The sequence below is a fragment of the Rattus norvegicus genome, chromosome 7 (genome assembly GCF_036323735.1).
Source record: "Rattus norvegicus strain BN/NHsdMcwi chromosome 7, GRCr8, whole genome shotgun sequence".
Lineage (NCBI taxonomy): Eukaryota > Metazoa > Chordata > Mammalia > Rodentia > Muridae > Rattus > Rattus norvegicus.
In genome coordinates, this window is record NC_086025.1 from 110,339,758 (window position 1) to 110,357,554 (window position 17,797).

Consider the following 17,797-nt stretch of genomic DNA (forward strand, 5'->3'; position numbering starts at 1 on the left):
AGACTCGGGTCCTAAAAACTGAATGGCACACTCATGCCATGGATGCCTGATATAACAAGGCCCCATCTGCCTGTGCTGACCTCAGACTCTGCCTGGTGTCTGGTGGGCCCAGAGATCCCACCCTCCCTGCCCTGTGCCCTCACCTGTGAGGGATGGAGGTAAGGCTCCGGTGAGGCCAGGTTGGTCTGCACAGAGATGCTTTTTTCCAGCAGGATCTGAGGGAAACCAAGCTTTTCAAAGGTGCTCCGCTTCCAGTGCTTGCTGTCCTGCTGTGCGAGCGCCTCATCCTCACTGAATGCTCGCACTACAGGCCCAGGCATGGGCAGTGGGACAGCGCCGTCACTCTCATACCCTGAGCCATCTTGCTGGGAGTCCCAGCTGCCCCTCTGCTTCATGTGAAAGTGGGCTTGCTGCGCCTCCCAGGCCAGCCGGGCCTGTGCCAGGAAGGGCTCAGGTGTGCCTCGTACTAGGTCGGTCTCAGCCTTTACTGGGGTAAGGCTGGACCTGCATGGAGAGCGCTCTTCAGTCAGAGGCTGGTCTCCTAGCAGGTCCCCAGCACCGTCAGTGGAGGAGGTGCTAGGGACTTGGCACAGAGAAGGCTTTCTGTTCTTTCTCTTACGAGTGCCTGGGGAGTAGCCTGTGGAAGACATGGTATCCTGCTGACTGGACCAGGACATGGCATCCTCCTGGGCTTGGGGCAGTGGTGTGGGTGGTTGGCTTGAGCGTGACTCAGGCCCTTCCATGGTGCTGTAGTCTCCTGACCTGACCCCCAGGCGCTGGTCTCTTAGCAGGCAGGGGCTGGGCTGCAGAGAGTAGGTGCCACCACCTGGGTTGGGTGCATACTTGTGCCTGGGCCCAGCTCTAAGCTTGGGACTGGAACCTGCTTGCTCCACATACACCAGCTGCCGCACGTACTCTTTGCCCACAGGACTATATTCCAGGCTCAGAAAACGCTCAGGGCACTTTTGCTTGGTGCGCATCAGCTGCTGGCAGGGTGATGTTGGGGTCTGTTTGGTAGCTTGCAGGAATGGATGGGGCTTTCGGCCTGGTGACCGCTGTGGTGAGCCTGTCTGGTAGGGGCTGTTGGGTTCAAACTGTACATCCATGGGAGGTTCATCATAAATGGGGGCCTGGTATTCCACTGGAGGCTCCTCATAGAGTGGGGGTTCATAACCGTAGCGTGGGGAGGAGGGCTGTGAGTCACTGGAGGGCTTTCGGGGCTGTATCAGCAATGGTGAACAGTTTCCAGAGAGCTCAGCCCTCCTTAGGAAGGGTGAGGGCCGCCTTTCTGGAAAGAAGACAGTGCCATCATTGTCAGGGACAAAGGTCTGCAAGTTAGGTGAGTGCTGGCTGCCAGACGGTCTGCGGTGATGCCCCACTGGTTGGTTGTCTGCTGGATAGCCATTGCCCTGGGGAGTGAGGAAGCTGGGTTCGCGGTCAGCAACCTTGATGAGCATGCGTTCCTTATTACCAGAGTTCCATCGCAGAGAGGATGTCCTGTGTGGAGAGTGGACACCCAGTTATTGGCAGAGTTAAGCCTAGGCCCACCACCATCCGGCATCTTCCTCATGGTGAGGTCCTTTCTGAAGGATCTTGTGCTCTTCCTGGAGTTCTTCCATTTCTCATGTTTCTCACTCGCTCTGGCACCAGGCAGAGAGCTGAGGAGCCAAGCGCCATACCATACGAGCACCCCAGGTCCTAGCTGTAACAGAAGACTCCCTCCGCTCCCTACTTCTACCCTTATCAGGTCAAGGACACTCACAAATGTCATTCTGCCTCAGTGAGGTCATGCTGGATGTCTGCTATCTTCTAAATTGACTTTTGCTTACTGACACAGTGGGTGGCGCTGGCCCCAGGGACACCAGACACATGCTCACATATGTCCTGTTCCATAGGCCTGAGGTCAGAGATACTGCATTGCATGGCGATGCTTAACGAAGGAAGACGCTCAACCTAGAGCAGTGTTCCATGGGAGACGGTCTACTCAGTTCTCCCCAGACTGCCCTCTTCTTCAGAGGACCCCGTGACTAGGATTTCCAGCACCTCTGCATTGGCTGGTTAACCTTCCATGGTTTTTAGAAAACTAGCTATTAAGATTTTAAATAGGTTTACTTCTCACTGGGGAATCCAATTACGACCTGTTGTGCACCATACAGTTTCCTGAGATGGTCTCTACTTCTCAGCTCTCCATCCTTCTGACTGTCCTCTCATCAGTCTTCTGTTTGTTAGCTCTCCACTTAACATGCATTTTGCTTATATTTTTTATTTTAGAAAGGCTGTGTGGCTATGTCTGGCTTTAAAGTTGAGATCTTCCCACCTCTGCCTTATGTGCTGAGATTAGAGGACTGTGCTGCTACACTCACCTTCATCTTTTTAGTGTGCATGAATATTCTGTTTGCATGTTTATCTGGACATCGTGTACATGCAGTACCTGTGGGGGTCAGAAGATGGGACAGACCGCCCAGAACTGGAGTTACAGGCCCTTCTTAGTCATGGTATAGGTAAAGCACTCGCATAGAGACAAACAAACCATGAGGTCTTTTTATTCATGGCCACTATAACAGAATGCTGAATGCTGGATGAATTAAACCACAATTAGGCTAGGTGTGGGAGCAAGCACGCACCCCTTTAATCCTAGTACTGGGAAGTTTGCCTGTTCTACATGGGGAGTTTCAGGCCAGGTCTACTTAGTGACTCTGTCGTCAGAAGTAAAGAAAAATGCAGTAGGCCTGATGTAGCCCAGTGAAAAGCACTCACCTGGCAAGCATATATCCCTGTATGAGACTCCCAGCAGGAACAAATACAACAAGTGCGATCTATAACATCAGACACATTTCTATGCCTGAAACTTTAAACCTTTCTCATGTTTGTAGCATTTTGCCCGCATGTATGCTTGTGTACACATGCATCTAAGCCTGATGAAGCCAGAACCCCCCTGGACATGGAGTTTCAGACAGTTGTGAGCCTGTGAGATGTTGGTGCTGGGAATTGAACCATGTTCTCTGGAAAAAGAGCAAGTGTTCTTAACCAGCGAGTTATTTCTTCAGCCCCTAATGGTTCACTGGCTTAAATCTCTGGTATTTATTTATGTATTTACGTAGCTGGGATTAAAGGTGTGTGCTCCTATGCCTAACTTTCCTTAGTTTTTTAGGCATATCTTGGAGTGTTTTATTCCTTGATGTCCAGCATAAGTTAACTTCTTCCTGTGGCAGTTTAGTAGTGAGGATTACATTCATGGTAAATGTTCAACCTTCAGTGCGGAAGTGTACTGTGTGAACATTGCACTGACGGCCTGATGTGGGTAAGGAAACTTATACATGAGGTGGCCTTTTGGGTCTTCCCTTACTGTTTTCTTTTCTGACACAACCGACCCAGACAGGATCTCATTAGCCCAGGCTGGACTCACACTCGCTCTGTAGCTGAGATGACACTGAGTGCCTGCCCATCCTACTTCTACCTCCTACATGCTGAGATGCTGAGTCTGGCTTGGACATGGAAGGGATGGGCTGACATGGTCTTTCCCCTGGAACAGACACAGCAGGGCGTGGGCCTCCATGAATGTTGATAGCTGTTGTGGGCATAAGGCTTGTTTGTATAATGTATATATTTTCACATTCTTCCTCAATACCTCTGCTGTGCATAGGCCCTGCTCAGGCTTTCTTCCCACACGGCATTCAGTCTCCACCTGCAATCTCTACATCTGTGGCACAGATGAGCTGTGGCCTTCCCTCCTGCCTAGGTCCAGCATTAACTCTGTTGAGTGCAGGTCCCTGGCCTGAAGGACCCAAACAACATGAAACCAAGGTGTTTGATGTGAAAGCCGGAAGCCCTGTCAGGCTGTGGCCTCTGACAGTAACAGAAGGCAGATGAGCAGTCAGCCAGGCTTAGATGCCTCATTCTCCTTAGGGACTCCAGGATCAATTTCAGAGGAAAAATTGCGAGTCTCATACAAAAACAAGAACAAAAACAAAAAACCTAAAAACCCAAAACCAAAAAAACCTCAGCAGGAAGTGTTTCTTTGGGATCACCTGAGTGGACACGGCAGTGTGTGGCCGAGATGGGTAGGGAGTAGATACAAGCACAGCAGCCAGTTGCCTCCTAGACCCCGTGCTGTGATTTTAGGGCAAAACCTGGCACCAAAATTTGTAATTATGAAGAAAACACTGGTCTAAAAACAATAGCACTGTCTAGGCCTTCTTTTTCCCAGTGTAGGCTGACACCAGGGGGCCACTGCTGTCTTGGCTCAGGCCTCTGGGAGCATCTAGGCTTTCTTGCTGGGTGGGGCTCTGCCTCCAGGGCTCAGGAGAAGCAGCCTGCTCCTGGCAGGCTCCTGTGCAGACGCCAGTGTTCCAGCTGCTCGATGCCAGCCCTGCATGTATAGTTTTCCTATTGAAAGGCTGAACCTCCTGAGCTCTCTTTCCAGAGTCCCTGGGTACTGGCCTTCAGGATGCCACTCCTTCACACTGCCCCTATATTCTGCTAAACTTCCCTTCTAGATCTTTTTCAGATGTGCTGTTCTCTCTCCATGTTCCCTTCTCTCTGTGACTTCCTCCTCTTCACAAGAAACCCAAAGCTGGTCCCAGGATGAGGATCAGAAAGACAAGCTCACAAGACTGAGGTGCTATGTAGCAGGACACTGCTACACACAGGGCACTAATAACTGTAGCTGCCTTCACTACCTGATTCAGAAAATAGTGTTTGCTTTCTCCTGAGCTGTGGGCAGCCTCACTGCCTTGGGGTTGGTCAGCTCTGATCTTTATTATTTGTTTCCCAAGTACTCTGTGATCTCTTGTCATTCCAGCTAATAGGCTGATCTGTGCTATGGAGATGTGGAGACAGCTTGTGATGGTCAGCTGAGGGAGACATCTGCTCAGAGAACGCGCATGCAGCATCTCAGGGTGAGGTCTGACTCCTTTTCCAACCTTCTTAAGAAGTGGTGATTGGGGATTTAGCTCAGTGGTGGAGCGCTTGCCTAGCAAGCGCAAGGCCCTGGGTTCCGTCCCCAGCTCCGAAAAAAAAAAAAAAAAAAAGAAGTGGTGGTTGTCCAAGGACTCTCAACTGAAGCAGGCCTCTGGCTCGGCTCTTGCAAGCACCAGTCTCCTCTTGCGACCCAGCTCTTCTCCTGACGTCACTGGTATCTGTGCCAAGGTCTCATGATGGGGCTGACACAGGGACTGCAGCACGGCTATCCCTGCTGATGCTATGGTTATCCCATTACTACCTGAGCAGAGTGACATGGCTGGACACGGCGGTGAGATAAGGAGAACACAGTGGTAGGCAGATACAGGGGATGGGGTGCCTTTTGTTGGAGACGGGGTGTCACGCCGGGAACCAGACTGTTCATACCCCCACTGGAAGGTAAGAGGTTCACAGGACTCTGACCTGGAATTCCAGCCTATCCATCTCATTGCTCTCTTTTGTTTGCCCCTCCTAGTGCACGGGCTCTTGGGAGATGTAAGAATGTGTAGGATGTGTATGTTGGGGTCAACGATGCAGCTTCTCTGAGGTCATCCTCCATGCGTGCTAGGACTCTGCAGGATGCAGATGTTCCGGGAGCCTTACACTCCACAAGTAAGAGCGGTAAACTCGCACGTTCACCAAGGTGGATTTGGGTGAAATCATTCCTTTGGTCTGCACAATGGAAAACAACAAGGGGCAGGAGGGGAGCCTGGGGTGCCTCACCTGGAGCAGCCTCCAGCAGGTAACTAACTGAGATCAGACCTTCTCCCCTGTGGAGGGCCAGGATACCTTCTAGGTTGTGTCAGGCAAGTAGTGCCCTGGGCAGGCCACTGGAATGCAACAGAGCCCAGAGGGTCCTCCTGGTTTAGAAATTCAGCCGTTTGCTCTGTGCTAGTCGGTCCATTGGAGACCATATGAGATTCTAAAAGGAATGCCAGTGGCATCACTGCTAGCAGGTAAAAAGGACTGACTAACAGAGAGTCAAAGATGCTCCATGGATGGCAGCCATGGGGAAAGTACTACAAGGTTAGAGACCTAGGAGACTTCAAGGAAGGCCTTTAGGTCTCTGCAGAGGCTATTGTGAGTCAGCTAGTGTGGCAGGTGTATCTCACAGGGCTGAACTGTAACATGGGGACTAAAGGGTGGAAGGACCCCTGAGTGGGCTCACTTCTCCTCTACTGATGATATCCAGAAAAGCCTGGAGAGCCTCTTTAGCGTACCGGGACTTGTGGCTGTACGGTACCTGCTCCCTGAAAGCACTACAGGCATCTATATGCCAACAGTGATAGGCATGTTACTAATGAGCCAGGCCCCTGATTTTAAGGGTAATAGCCTCCCCCAGGACTGGCAGGGTTACAACAGTGCTTGCCAGCGGAAGGCTAGACGGGGACATCTGCCCTATGTACTGAGTGCACCTCCTCAGCCTATGACAGTGTTTTAAGGGTCATGGGAAATCCCAAGCCTTGTGGTCAGAGCTGCGGTCTGATCTGTCACCATGCAGGTAAGTCTCTACCAGACCCACACTGCTGATGAGAAAATGAATCTCAAGGAGGCCTGGAACCCGCCTGCAGCTACACCATTACTTAGGACCAAGGTAGAACCAACTTCCTTCCACACCTGTCTCCATTTAGGAAATAAACCCAATTGGCTGAGCAAAATCTCCAGGCCTCTCATGTCTTTCAGTTTCTTCCCTAGGACCAGTGCTGCTGTTCCTGGGCGGTCTGTGTTTAGGACCCTTGCCATCCTCAGGCAAAATACTCTGCCTTAGGCCCTACATTTGCCAGAGCAAACCAGCCACCAAGAAAGATCATAGGTGACTGCTACCATTTTGTTAGGGAACCTGCTTCCTTCCCTATGAGCACCCCGACCTCCTGACTGGGCCTGGTAAGTGCTCTAAAGTACGGGGTCAGTATCGCCCAGTGAACACTCATCAAGGATTTCTTAGACCTCATCCTTCCTCCAGAAGCTGACAGGAGCCATGCGACCTTTCTAGAATGGAATTCCAGTCAAGCTAGGGCAATGCTGAGCATCTGTGCTCACACCCAAGGTGCTGGTAGTCTTTACAACCTCTCCTGGTGTTCTGGTGCTCCTGGTGCTTCTTGCTCAACTACACACTCTGCTCCAGCCCACCCAGGAACTCTCAGACCAGCAGATCCGTGTGTCTAACATCAGGCAGTTCTACCTGTAGTGAAGGAGCTGGCCGTCAGCACTGTAATCCCGGTACACCTCATAGTCCTTCTCCAGGAGTACACCTGGTGGTGAACAACTGAAACACAGCAGAAAGAAAAAGGCTTGAGTCTAGGTGCAGCACTGCGAGCACACAGCAGCGCAGCACACAGCAGCGCAGCACACAGGACTGCCGAGCTGCACGTTATGTTCCTTTATTCCTGCTTTTCCTTTCTTAGTTTATAAATAGAATCTCACTATGCAGTTCTGGCTGGCCCAGCACCCTCAGAGATCCATCTGCCTCTGCCTTCTGAATGCTAGGATAGCAAGTATGCACCACCACGCCCGTGTTCCTTTCTATGGTCTAAGCAAGAATTCTTCTGTCTTTCTTCTACTGTAAGAATAACCAGAAAGGCCTAGAAGCCACGGAGCAGGCCAGGACACCAGCCCTGACCTAGAATGGTAGCCAGTATTTTAAGGGTCTAGAGATGAGGGTACTGAGAGATTTAACCAGAAATGGCAGAAAACCAGGGGAAAAGACATGCTGCAAAGACTCTTCTGGGAACTGTAATGGTCTGAGGGCAGACAAAAAGACATCTGAGAGATACCAGTGGATTTCTAAATACGTGATTATCCTTGTCAGCTATCCAAAAGGCAGGTGATCAAACTAACACCTAGTTGTGATAGAGAAGCTTCAGTAGTCTAGAAGAGATTTATTTAATCTGATCAAGATTATCTCTACTGAACCCTGGGTGTTTATAATCCTCAGGAATAAAAGGCAGGGAGAGCCAAGATGCTAATGTACACTCTTGCTGCCAGAGTGAAATACAGTTTTAGAACAGCTGCTGATATGTAGGTAGAGGGGCACTGGCTAATCTAAGTGTCCAGAAGAAAAAGTCATCATTAGGTGTCAGTCTTGGTTTTTTGTTTTTTTTTTTTTTTCGGAGCTGGGGACCGAACCCAGGGCCTTGCGCGTGCTAGGCAAGCGCTCTACCCCTGAGCTAAATCCCCAGCCCTAGGTGTCAGTCTTTATTGTTTTTGAGAGAGGGCCTCACCATGTGGACCAGCTGACCTCAAACTCACTGAGCTCCTTTTGTCTCTGCTTCCCAAGTGTTGGGATTCAAGGTGTACACCATTATACCAAGTCTAGATGTCAGTCTTGAAAAGCTAAAACAAAAAGATACTGGTACTATTAATGGAGACTTGTAGCCTAGTCTTCACTTAAAAGTTCAAGAACAAGCCAGGCTGTGATAGTGCACGCCTTTAATCCTAGTACTCGGGAGGCAGAGGCAAGTGGATCTGAGTTTGAGGCCTGCCTGGTTTTCTTATTTTCTTTCTTTCTTTTTAAAGATTTATTGTATGTATATGAGTACACTGTTGCTGTCCCTGTCCTCTGACAACAGAAGAGGGCATCCGATCCCATTACAGATGGTTGTGAGCCACCATGTGGTTGCTGGGAATTGAACTCAAGACCTCTGGAAAAGCAGTCAGTGCTCCTAACCACTGAGCCATCTCTCCAGCCCCCTTCTAGTTCCTCCAGCCCCCCAGGCTAGTTCCAAGACACTCAGTACTACACAGAGAAACCTTGTCCTCCCCCCCCCCCACTCCTCTAAGTTATACTTACTTAGAATAGCTAAGTCATAGAAGGACCATTAAGAATCCCGTCTCTCGGGGTTGGGGATTTAGCTCAGCGGTAGAGCATTTGCCTAGCGAGCGCAAGGCCCTGGGTTCGGTCCCCAGCTCCGAAAAAAAAAGAAAAAAAAAAAAATCCCGTCTCTCTCTCTCTCTCTCTCTCTCTCTCTCTCTCTCTCTCTTTCCTTTTTCTTTTTTTCCAGAGCTGGGGACAGAACCCAGGGCCTTGCATTTGCTAGGCAAGCACTCTACCACTGAGCTAAATCCCCAACCCCAAGAATCCCGTCTCTTAAGACCTGCCTTTCATTTGCACACACCACATTCATTCCTTAGGTCACACTGCAGCCTGGCTGTCAATGGGACATGGCGTAAATTTCTTTGTATATGATTCCTTGGCTCTAGGCAAGACAGCAGATCTCTGAACCAGCAGGGTACTATTGGAAGAGCCTCTGAATGCTAGAGACTTGTCACAGTGTATAGTGTCAATCCTGACAATGTAACAAATCCCTCCACTCTAACTCTCCTCATTCTGACCGTAAGATGCGTATGTGAGCATCTGACCACAGGGATAAATCATCGTCAGGATAAGCTGCATTGCTCCTGGACAGCAATGGATTCCTCGGGGTGGGCTATAAGATGCTGACCTGGACTACCAGGGTAGTGCTCCGATTGTATGATGGCCTGGCCTCTCTCCAAACTGTGAATTCCCTTAGGATTAACTACCTTCCACAACAGAACACCTTCCCTTCCACTGCTTTATATTCAGATCTGAGCCTTAAACCCTCCTCACGGAGCTCAGTGCAGACCTATGGAAAAGGTTATCATCAGTCAGGAAGGCCCGCCACCATTTTGCCCGTCACAAAGTCCTCCTGGTTCAAGTACTGAAGCCGCTGAAACAAGACCTCTCTGCCCAGGCTGCCAAACTCGTTATATGGAGCTGGTTTATAGCTAGGCTTTACTTCTCAAAGCACAGGACGACCTGCGACTTTTCTGCTGTGAACTGACTATCTAGGAACCAAGTGCATCCACAACAACCAAGCGATGGCAACAGCAGGAGCAGAAATGAAGCGGGGGTCTAGGGCGTAAATTAACAGTGTAGCTCAGCAGTGGGAGCTTACCTCATGCACACACGGCCTCAAGCAAGTCTCATGAAAGCCTCACATTTAGCTGGGCTTAGTAGTTTATGCTTGTAACTTCAACAACGGGGAGGCTGGGGTTCAAAGCCAGCCTGGGATAAGCATTAAGACCCTCTTTACAAATAAACAGAATAAGGGTCATGCTGGATCAGAACAGTAAGTTGGCTGAGAGAAAGGGGGCAGCTTACTGGGTGAAGAGCTGACCACACAAGCATAAGGATCTGAACCCAGACTCCAGCGTCTATGTAAAAAGCCAGTGTGACACTGTGCACCTGCAACTCTAGGCTGGGAGGTGGAGACAGGGGGATCCTAGGAACTGATGGACCAGCAAATCCTGCCAAACGGCAAACTTCAAGGTAGTGGGAGATGTTGCTTCAAAAAATATGCTGGAGGCTGGAGAGATGGCTCAGTGGTCAAGAGCACTGGCTGCTCTTCCAGAGGTCCTGAGTTCAATTCCCAGCACCCACATGGTGGCTCACAACCATCTGTAATGGGATCTGATGCCCTCCTCTGGTGTGTCTGAACACCTACAGTGTACTAACATACATGAAGTAAATAAACCTTTTTAAAAAAATCTGAGTGGTTAGGGATTTAGCTCAGTGGTAGAGCGCTTGCCTAGCAAGTGTAAGGCCCTGGGTTCAGTCCCCAGCTCCGAAAAAAAGAAAACAAAAAAAAATCTGAAAAGTAATAGACAAAGACCTCTGAAGTAGACCTCTGACCTCCACAAGCACACACACAGATAGGCAAGCACATCTGCTTAGACTCACACAAAATAAAAATACAAAATAACAAAAACAAACAAACAAACAAAAAACAAAACTGTAAAAATAGCTACGGGCAGATGTTAAAAGTACAGTGGCAGAACTCAATGACACCACTGCATAAACACACAAGCTCTCAAACTCACCAGAAAGTCTGATTGCCAACCTAATTACTCATGCCATGGTTTGTGTACACCAACCCACACTGCTTCCAACCTAATGACGTGGAAAGGAGGTAAGATCTTGGAGAAACCTCGCTCGTGAGGGAGTGAGGAGTTTCTGAGGGAGTGGAGAGCTCCTAAGAGATGGGTTAGCTGCTGCAAGCAAGACATTGTAGGGTAGGTCAGCTCCTCTGTCTCTCCCCTGCTCGACTGCCTGAGGTTTATAATGAGCCAAAATAAGCCAGTTACCTCTGTGAATCACCCAGCTAAAAATACGTACGATGGGAGCAGAAAATGGTCTGAGACAATATACAAGAATTTAGGGGGCTGGAGAGTTGGCTCAGCGGTTAAGAGCACTGACTGCTCTTCCAAAGGTCCTGAGTTCAATTCCCAGCAACCACATGGTGGCTCACAACCATCTATAATGAGATCTGGGGTCATCTTCTGGCCTGCAGGCACACATGCAGACAGAAAGCTGTATGGATGTACATAATAAATAAATAAATAAATAAATAAATAAATAAATAAATATTTAAAAAAAAAAAAAAAGAATTTAGTACACAGCCAATAGAACATTAGGACAACATTACATATACTAAAGAGAAACCCCATGTGTAAAAGTCAAGAGATGTTCCCGTGTCGTGGAGCCAGGATCTTCCTCTTCAGCACATCTCACTGGTGTGTGTCAGCACACGTCGAAGGTTAGACAACATCTGAAAGCTGAGAACACGTGCCTGAAGTAGGCGGCACTGCAGAGAAAGCTTTATCTGTGGCTCTGGACGGTGTGTCAGAGGACAGAAAGAATGAGTGGCAAATATTAACAGAAACTACTGGTCAAGACCTTCAAAGATAGAGCCATGACGTAGAGCAAAAGCTAGAAAACAATACATAGGTGAGCACAACTACAGTAACCCATGTCCCCATCTGTGCTGGCACTGACAGTGACATTGCTGTTATAACTCATGGCAGTAGAGGAACAGTGTGTGTGTGTGTGTGTGTGTGTGTGTGTGTGTGTGTGTGTGTGTGTGTGTGTGTGAGAGAGAGAGAGAGAGAGAGAGAGAGAGAGAGAGAGAGAGAGAGAGAGAGAGAGAACAAGACACTGCAGGGAAACACCGGGGACCTCCACTCCCTAGTTAATTGGTGGCTTCCTGAGTGGGTTGATTACCAGGAACACCACCACTAGGTGGAGACAAAGCCTTCAACACAAGAGTCGCTGAGGAGAAAAATGAACCAATCACTACTGATGAAGCATAGCCTGAAGTAAAAATTGCCAAAATGTGTTGCAACTAGACATGCTAAGAATGTGTGTGTATTAAAGGCTTAAGAAAGTATCAAGTATACTAGAAAGAAGTCTTTGGGGAATGTAAGTTTCTGCAGAAATACCAGCCCATGATTCTACTGTGCAGTAGAAGGGCTCTGCAGGATCTGCCGTGAACTATGGAAATGCTAGTATCAACTGGCTTGCCCACGCTTGTGGACCTAGCTTTAAGTAATTCCACTAAGACTGGGGGTAGGGGGTGTTCAGAAATAAGAGCTAAATATTCTTGATTTGCTCCACCACATAGCATGATATAAGCTAAAAACTATATTATGGCTTTTTCCTTTAAACTAAGAGGAAACATTTGGTATTTTCAGAATGAGAAAAAGGTTCAGTCATGTAGCCTTAGGCTAGCATCACACTTGTGAAGCTCCTCCCTCAGGCTTTGAAGTGCTGCTGTTGGAAGTGCTCCACCTACCCTGTATTGCTCCTGTTTCTCAGGGAGTGAAACCTACAGTCCCAAGACAGATGGGATGACGGATGGCTCAATCACAGACAGTATCCAGCTGCTTTACTTCCCATGCTATCAGAATTAAAAGAAGAGGGCTGGAGAGATGGCTCAGCGGTTAAGAGCACTGACTGCTCTTCAGAGGTCATGAGTTCAATTCCCAGCAACCACATGGTGGCTCACAACCATCTGTAATGAGATCTGGTGGCCTCTTCTGGCCTGCAGTCACATATGCAGGCAGAAAGCTGTACATAAAATAAATAAATAAATCTTAAAAAAAAAATTGAAAGAAGAGGCATGACACCATTCCGGCATGTCTGTAGCAGGTATAGCTGCAACATTTCAGACAAAATGCAAAGGAAATGTGTTTTAAAATCCATCTAACTGTGTGACTAAAAAGATCCTATATAACCATCAGGTGCCATTAACCAGGAGGCATGCTAAAAGGCTGTATCAGCTGGGCGTGGTGGTTCATGCTTATAAATGTAGCAATAGAGGGGTGAGGCAGAAAGACTGCCGTTAGTTTGAGGCCATCTTGGGAGATGTAATGAGTTCCAGCCTAGCCTGAGCTATAGTGTGAGATCCAGGCTCAAACAAACAAATTAACAATTAATGTCAAGAATACGCTCAGCTCCAACTACACTCGAATTTCCTTGGCAACACCCATCTGTGTGGAGAGGCAAAGATATTGTTACAGTTCACAACATATGAATGTTTGCCACTGGTTTTCTTTGCCACTGTGTGTGTGTGTGTGTGTGTGTGTGTGTGTGTGTGTGTGTGTGTGTGTGTGTTTATGCGCATGTATGTGGAAACTAGGGCTGTCATCTGAGGTCATGCTTCTTGTTGTTGTCAAGACAGGGTTTTTCGGCGTAACTCTGGCTCTCCTGGAACTCACTCTGTAGACCAGGCTGGCCTCAAACTCAGAGATCCTCTTGACTCTGACTCCAGAGTGTTGGAATTAAAGGTGTGTGTACAGCCATGCCCAGTTTTTGTTTTGTTTTTTTGAGGCAAGTTCTCTCTATAGGTTTGGTTGACCTGGAACCCACAACGAAGACCAGGCTGCTTCGTGAGTGCTGGGATTAAGTGTGTCCCACCAAGCTTTGCTCCTGCAGCTGGCTTTTATGAAAAGAGGAGCTGGTATACAAAGGTCGGACCTATAGTTTCATGGCAGGCAGTTTTCCAACTGTGTCACTGCTCCTGCTCCTTGGAGCAGCCACACTGGCAACCTGCTGCCCACAAGGTGCCTTTGGCTCCCTCTCAGAACATGGCCCTCCTGCTCTGTTAAGCAGACAGGTGGTTCATCGTGTGCCTATCCTCACCAGAGCAATATTCCGACTTGTGAAGCACCCTGCAAAGAGGGCAGCCAGTCAGCTGGGCCTGGCCCAGAACAAACACAGATGGTGAAATCAGCAGAGGAGGGCACAGAAGTAATTCAAAGTGGACTCCATCTGCTTGAAAAGTTAGAAGGGGAAGAAAAGCAAAAAGAAAAGCTGAATGGACTCAGGGAGATGACTCAGCAGAGAGACCCTTGCCTAAGTTTGCTTCCTAGAACTTTGTTTGTTTGTTTGTTAGAGGAGAGGCTCTTACTAGGCTGATCTTGAACTCCTAAACTGGAAGGGGTCTTCTTGCTTCAGCTTCTCAAGTGCTGGGGCTAGTCTTGTACCACCACAGCCAAGCCTCCACTTTTTAATGGCATAGACGTCACTGGTTCCTAAATTCTAGGCAGTCTGAATTCTGGGTCTCTCTAGTATCATCTCTTCTGGATTTCTGCTGGAGAAAAGGCCTTCTGTCTTCGGTAGGCGGTTGGTTTGGTTGGGATTTTTCACAAACCCACTTGCCCAGCCCAAATGGAGCCTTGTCATGTGTCAGACACACATAGATACCACCATGGATACCACTGCATGATTAGAACACACACTCAAAGGCGTTCCAGTGCAAGAAGATGAAGTCAGTGAGATATAGCACATTAATAGACTGAAGGAAGAAACTACCATCTCATAGAAGGTCGGCCACCACGGTCCGACACGCTTTCCTGATAGGCTCCCTGGGAAACAGGAACGAGAGGGAAGTTCCCCATACAATGACCCTTATGAAAACACCAGCTATATCCTCAGCAAAGATACTTGGTGGAAGAAGGTCTGGTCCGATTGGTCTCTAATGTCTCCACTGCCTGTCAGGTCATGCTATGTCCCCTCGACACCACTGTCACTGTGTCTGCCCTGCCTGGCTGAGCTCCTAGAAGGGCAGGGTTGGACTAAGGCAGCACTGCCTGTACTCAGTGTATCACTGGCAGTGCCTCTTCTTAGATTTAAATGAGCCCAGCCCCTGAGAATAGTCCTCTATCCTTCATGTTGGAGGAACTAGAGGCCATGTCCTCATTCTCTACAAATTATCCAAAGACACAACTCTGAGCAGACATAGCCCACTGAGGTGTACCAGCCGCCCTCTGCAAAAGGACAGCAGAGCCCCAGATGTCTAGCTTTTCTCCTTAGCACCTTTCTCCCCTCCCCCCCACCCCTGGTATTCTGAGTCAGGGTCTCACTTAAACATAGGCTGGCCTCAGACTCCTGGTTCTCCAGTGCCTCCAGCTCCCGGGTGCTAAGATCACTGGTGTGACACACCTCACCTGGCTTTACTCACCTACCTTCCTCAAGGCTTTGTACACTTCCGAATGTGACTAATGACACTATCAGTAAAGGGGAGGTGGCTGGCCTGCCTGATAACCCTGGTCCAGCAAAGAACCCTATCAACTGGACAACTAACAGTCTTGAAAGCTGCGTGCTATACTCTGCCACCCCAGCCCCACCCTCCTCTAAGTAAGTACCCCTCCCCCAACCCGCCGGCCTCCTCACCTGCTAGTCTCCTCCTTCGAAGTGACCAAGGTTGTCGCCCGCCCACCACGAACTGGCAGCTCCTGTGCCCTTTCTTCAGGCTCGGGTTCCAGCGAGGAGCCCGTGCTACCATCTCGACTGCCCCTCCCTGGGCTGCTGTCTGCAGAGGCACGCGGAGACTCAGTGTTCTGTTTCAGCGTCTGCAGTTTGGCCAGCGGAATGATGTCGCAGTTCTGTGGGCGATGCCACACGGTGCGCTGCGAAGCAGCACTGTAGTAGTAGAAGCGTGATGTATTGGGGTCGAAGAGCTCCCACCACTGGTCCTCACTGGTGCGCTTGATGCGCACGCCCGCTGGTGGGTCCCACACGCACTCCCCGGTGACCAGGTTGGCATACATACGTTCGCGCGTGCGCGGCTCAATGATCTCCACCCACTCCAACCTGTAGAGGGACAAAAGCATCAACCAAGGGGCTGAGGATTTAGCTCAGTGGTAGAGCGCTTACCTAGGAAGCGCAAGGCCCTGGGTTCGGTCCCCAGCTCCGAAAAAAAGAACCAAAAAAAAAAAAAAAAAAAGCATCAACCAAGAGCTTGGCTCTCACGTTACTGTACAGGGGCTTCCACTAGCTGCTGAGTGCTCCTGTATCTGATGTTATTGCCTAGGAAACCTCAGGGCAGCAGGGCTACAAACTACTGCCCCTGCCTGGTCCTCAGCCCGCAGCCCTGCAATCCTTTTTGTTTATAAAGAGGTGAATCATTCATACAAGGCCATATTCTCGAATACAAGTATGTTTGATGTCAGGATGCATGTTTAAAGATTGCTTCCGGGGTTGGGGATTTAGCTCAGCGGTAGAGCGCTTGCCTAGAAAGTGCAAGGCCCTGGGTTCAGTCCCCAGCTCCAAAAAAAAAAAAAAAAAAAAAAAGAAAAAAGAAAAAAAAAGATTGCTTCCAAGTTTTTGATAATTTATGGTTTATTTCTATTTATGCATGAGTATGTGTGTATGTGTACAATGCTCTGGCCAGAAGGGGGCAGAAGTCTCATCTAGAGCTGCAGTTATAGCTGTTGTTTAAGCCAGTACTATGAGTTCTGGGAACCAAACTCCAGATGAGCATTACTCATTCTTAACCACTGAACCATCTCTTCTGTCCCCACTCCCCCAAATTAGGGCACGGTGGTGTTCTGGGCAAGTCCCCCTACCCTCTTTAATATAGGTCTGATTCTATAGCCAGGATGACCTAAAAACTTTTAGTGATCCTCCTGCCTAAGCTTCTCAAATGGTAAGATTACAGGCATGAACCGTGGCACCTGGCTCTGTAGATGTTTAATATAAATACAAAGTGAGTGTCAGGGAAGGCCTGCCACAGTCATAATAGATAAAGAAACTGTACAGCCTTGTTTGGAATGACACATAACTGTTTGTACCTATACAGTTCTGTGGGAAATCATCAGACAGGAAAGCAAAAAGTTAAGAGGTGGGTGGAGAGATGGCTCAGTAGTTAACGCACTTGTTGCTCTTGCAGAGGACCCAGCTTTGGTCCCAGCACCCACATGGCAGCTCACAACTGTTTGTCACTCCAGTTCCAGGGGACCTGACGTCTGACTCTGACCTCTGTGGTGTTCATACACACATGCAGGCAAAACACACATACACATAAACAAATTAAAAATAAAGGAAAGAGGTTGTATAGGAATAGTAGGACTACTACGGTTTTCCCTCTGCCCTCTCCAGTTGTCTGTCTGTCTGTCTGTCTGTCTGTGTCTGCGCACGTACGTGAAGATTGGATTGTGTCTGCACCGCGAGGCTGTCCTCAGTCACGTCTTCAGCTTACCTGAGGTAGGGTCTCTCAGCAAACCTGGACTGAGCTGTTTTGGCTAGACTGTCCAGTGAGCGTGGGGAGTCCACTTGTCTCCCTGTGCACAGTGCTGGGTTAGAGGAACACAGTGCTGAGTGCAGCTTTTATATGAGTGGAGAGGATTTGAACTCATGCCCTCACTTCCCAGCAGAGCTAGACCAAGCCCTTTCCTTCGGTCTCCCTCTTATTTTTAAAATGATCTGATCTTTTTTTTCAGACTTTATAATAAAAAAATTTCAAACATGTGAAAATAAACTAAATTGGAACCAATACTTCCACATCTGTGGTTTTCTTCTTTTTTTGTGTGTGATTACTAATGTCAAACTTTCCTCAAGTTTCTGAACAGCCCACAGGATGCACAGTGTTGTTTCCCTTGCTGACCCACATGAGCTACTTCAGACACTTGTTCTCACAGACACCTGTCAATGGCGGCTCACCAGGACTGACTCTGTAACTTGTCTGTTTATTCTCTTTTGTTTTGTAAAGAAAACAAGTTTTAATCTTAGTGAGTTGGATTTATAAATCCTTCCCTC

General features: G+C 48.7%; 1 protein-coding gene across 11 annotated transcripts in view; it reads right to left on the reverse strand.

Annotated features, from left to right (window-relative positions):
* Positions 1-17,797, reverse strand: part of Arhgap39 (Rho GTPase activating protein 39) — a 92,583-nt gene that overhangs the window by 12,840 nt on the left and 61,946 nt on the right. For 10 of the 11 annotated variants that reach the window (XR_005486709.2, XR_005486708.2, XM_006241867.5 and 7 more), the window contains exons 3-5: positions 15,434-15,853; positions 7,142-7,225; positions 144-1,497 (exon numbers count right to left, since the gene is read on the reverse strand). Coding sequence is in view for 9 of the 11 variants with exons in the window: in XM_006241867.5 (XP_006241929.1) it covers positions 144-1,497; positions 7,142-7,225; positions 15,434-15,853 (1,858 nt within the window). In the remaining 2 variants the exon portion in view is untranslated. The remainder of the gene's footprint in view (positions 1-143; positions 1,498-7,141; positions 7,226-15,433; positions 15,854-17,797) is intronic. The other variant, XM_006241866.5, reaches the window with a different exon arrangement.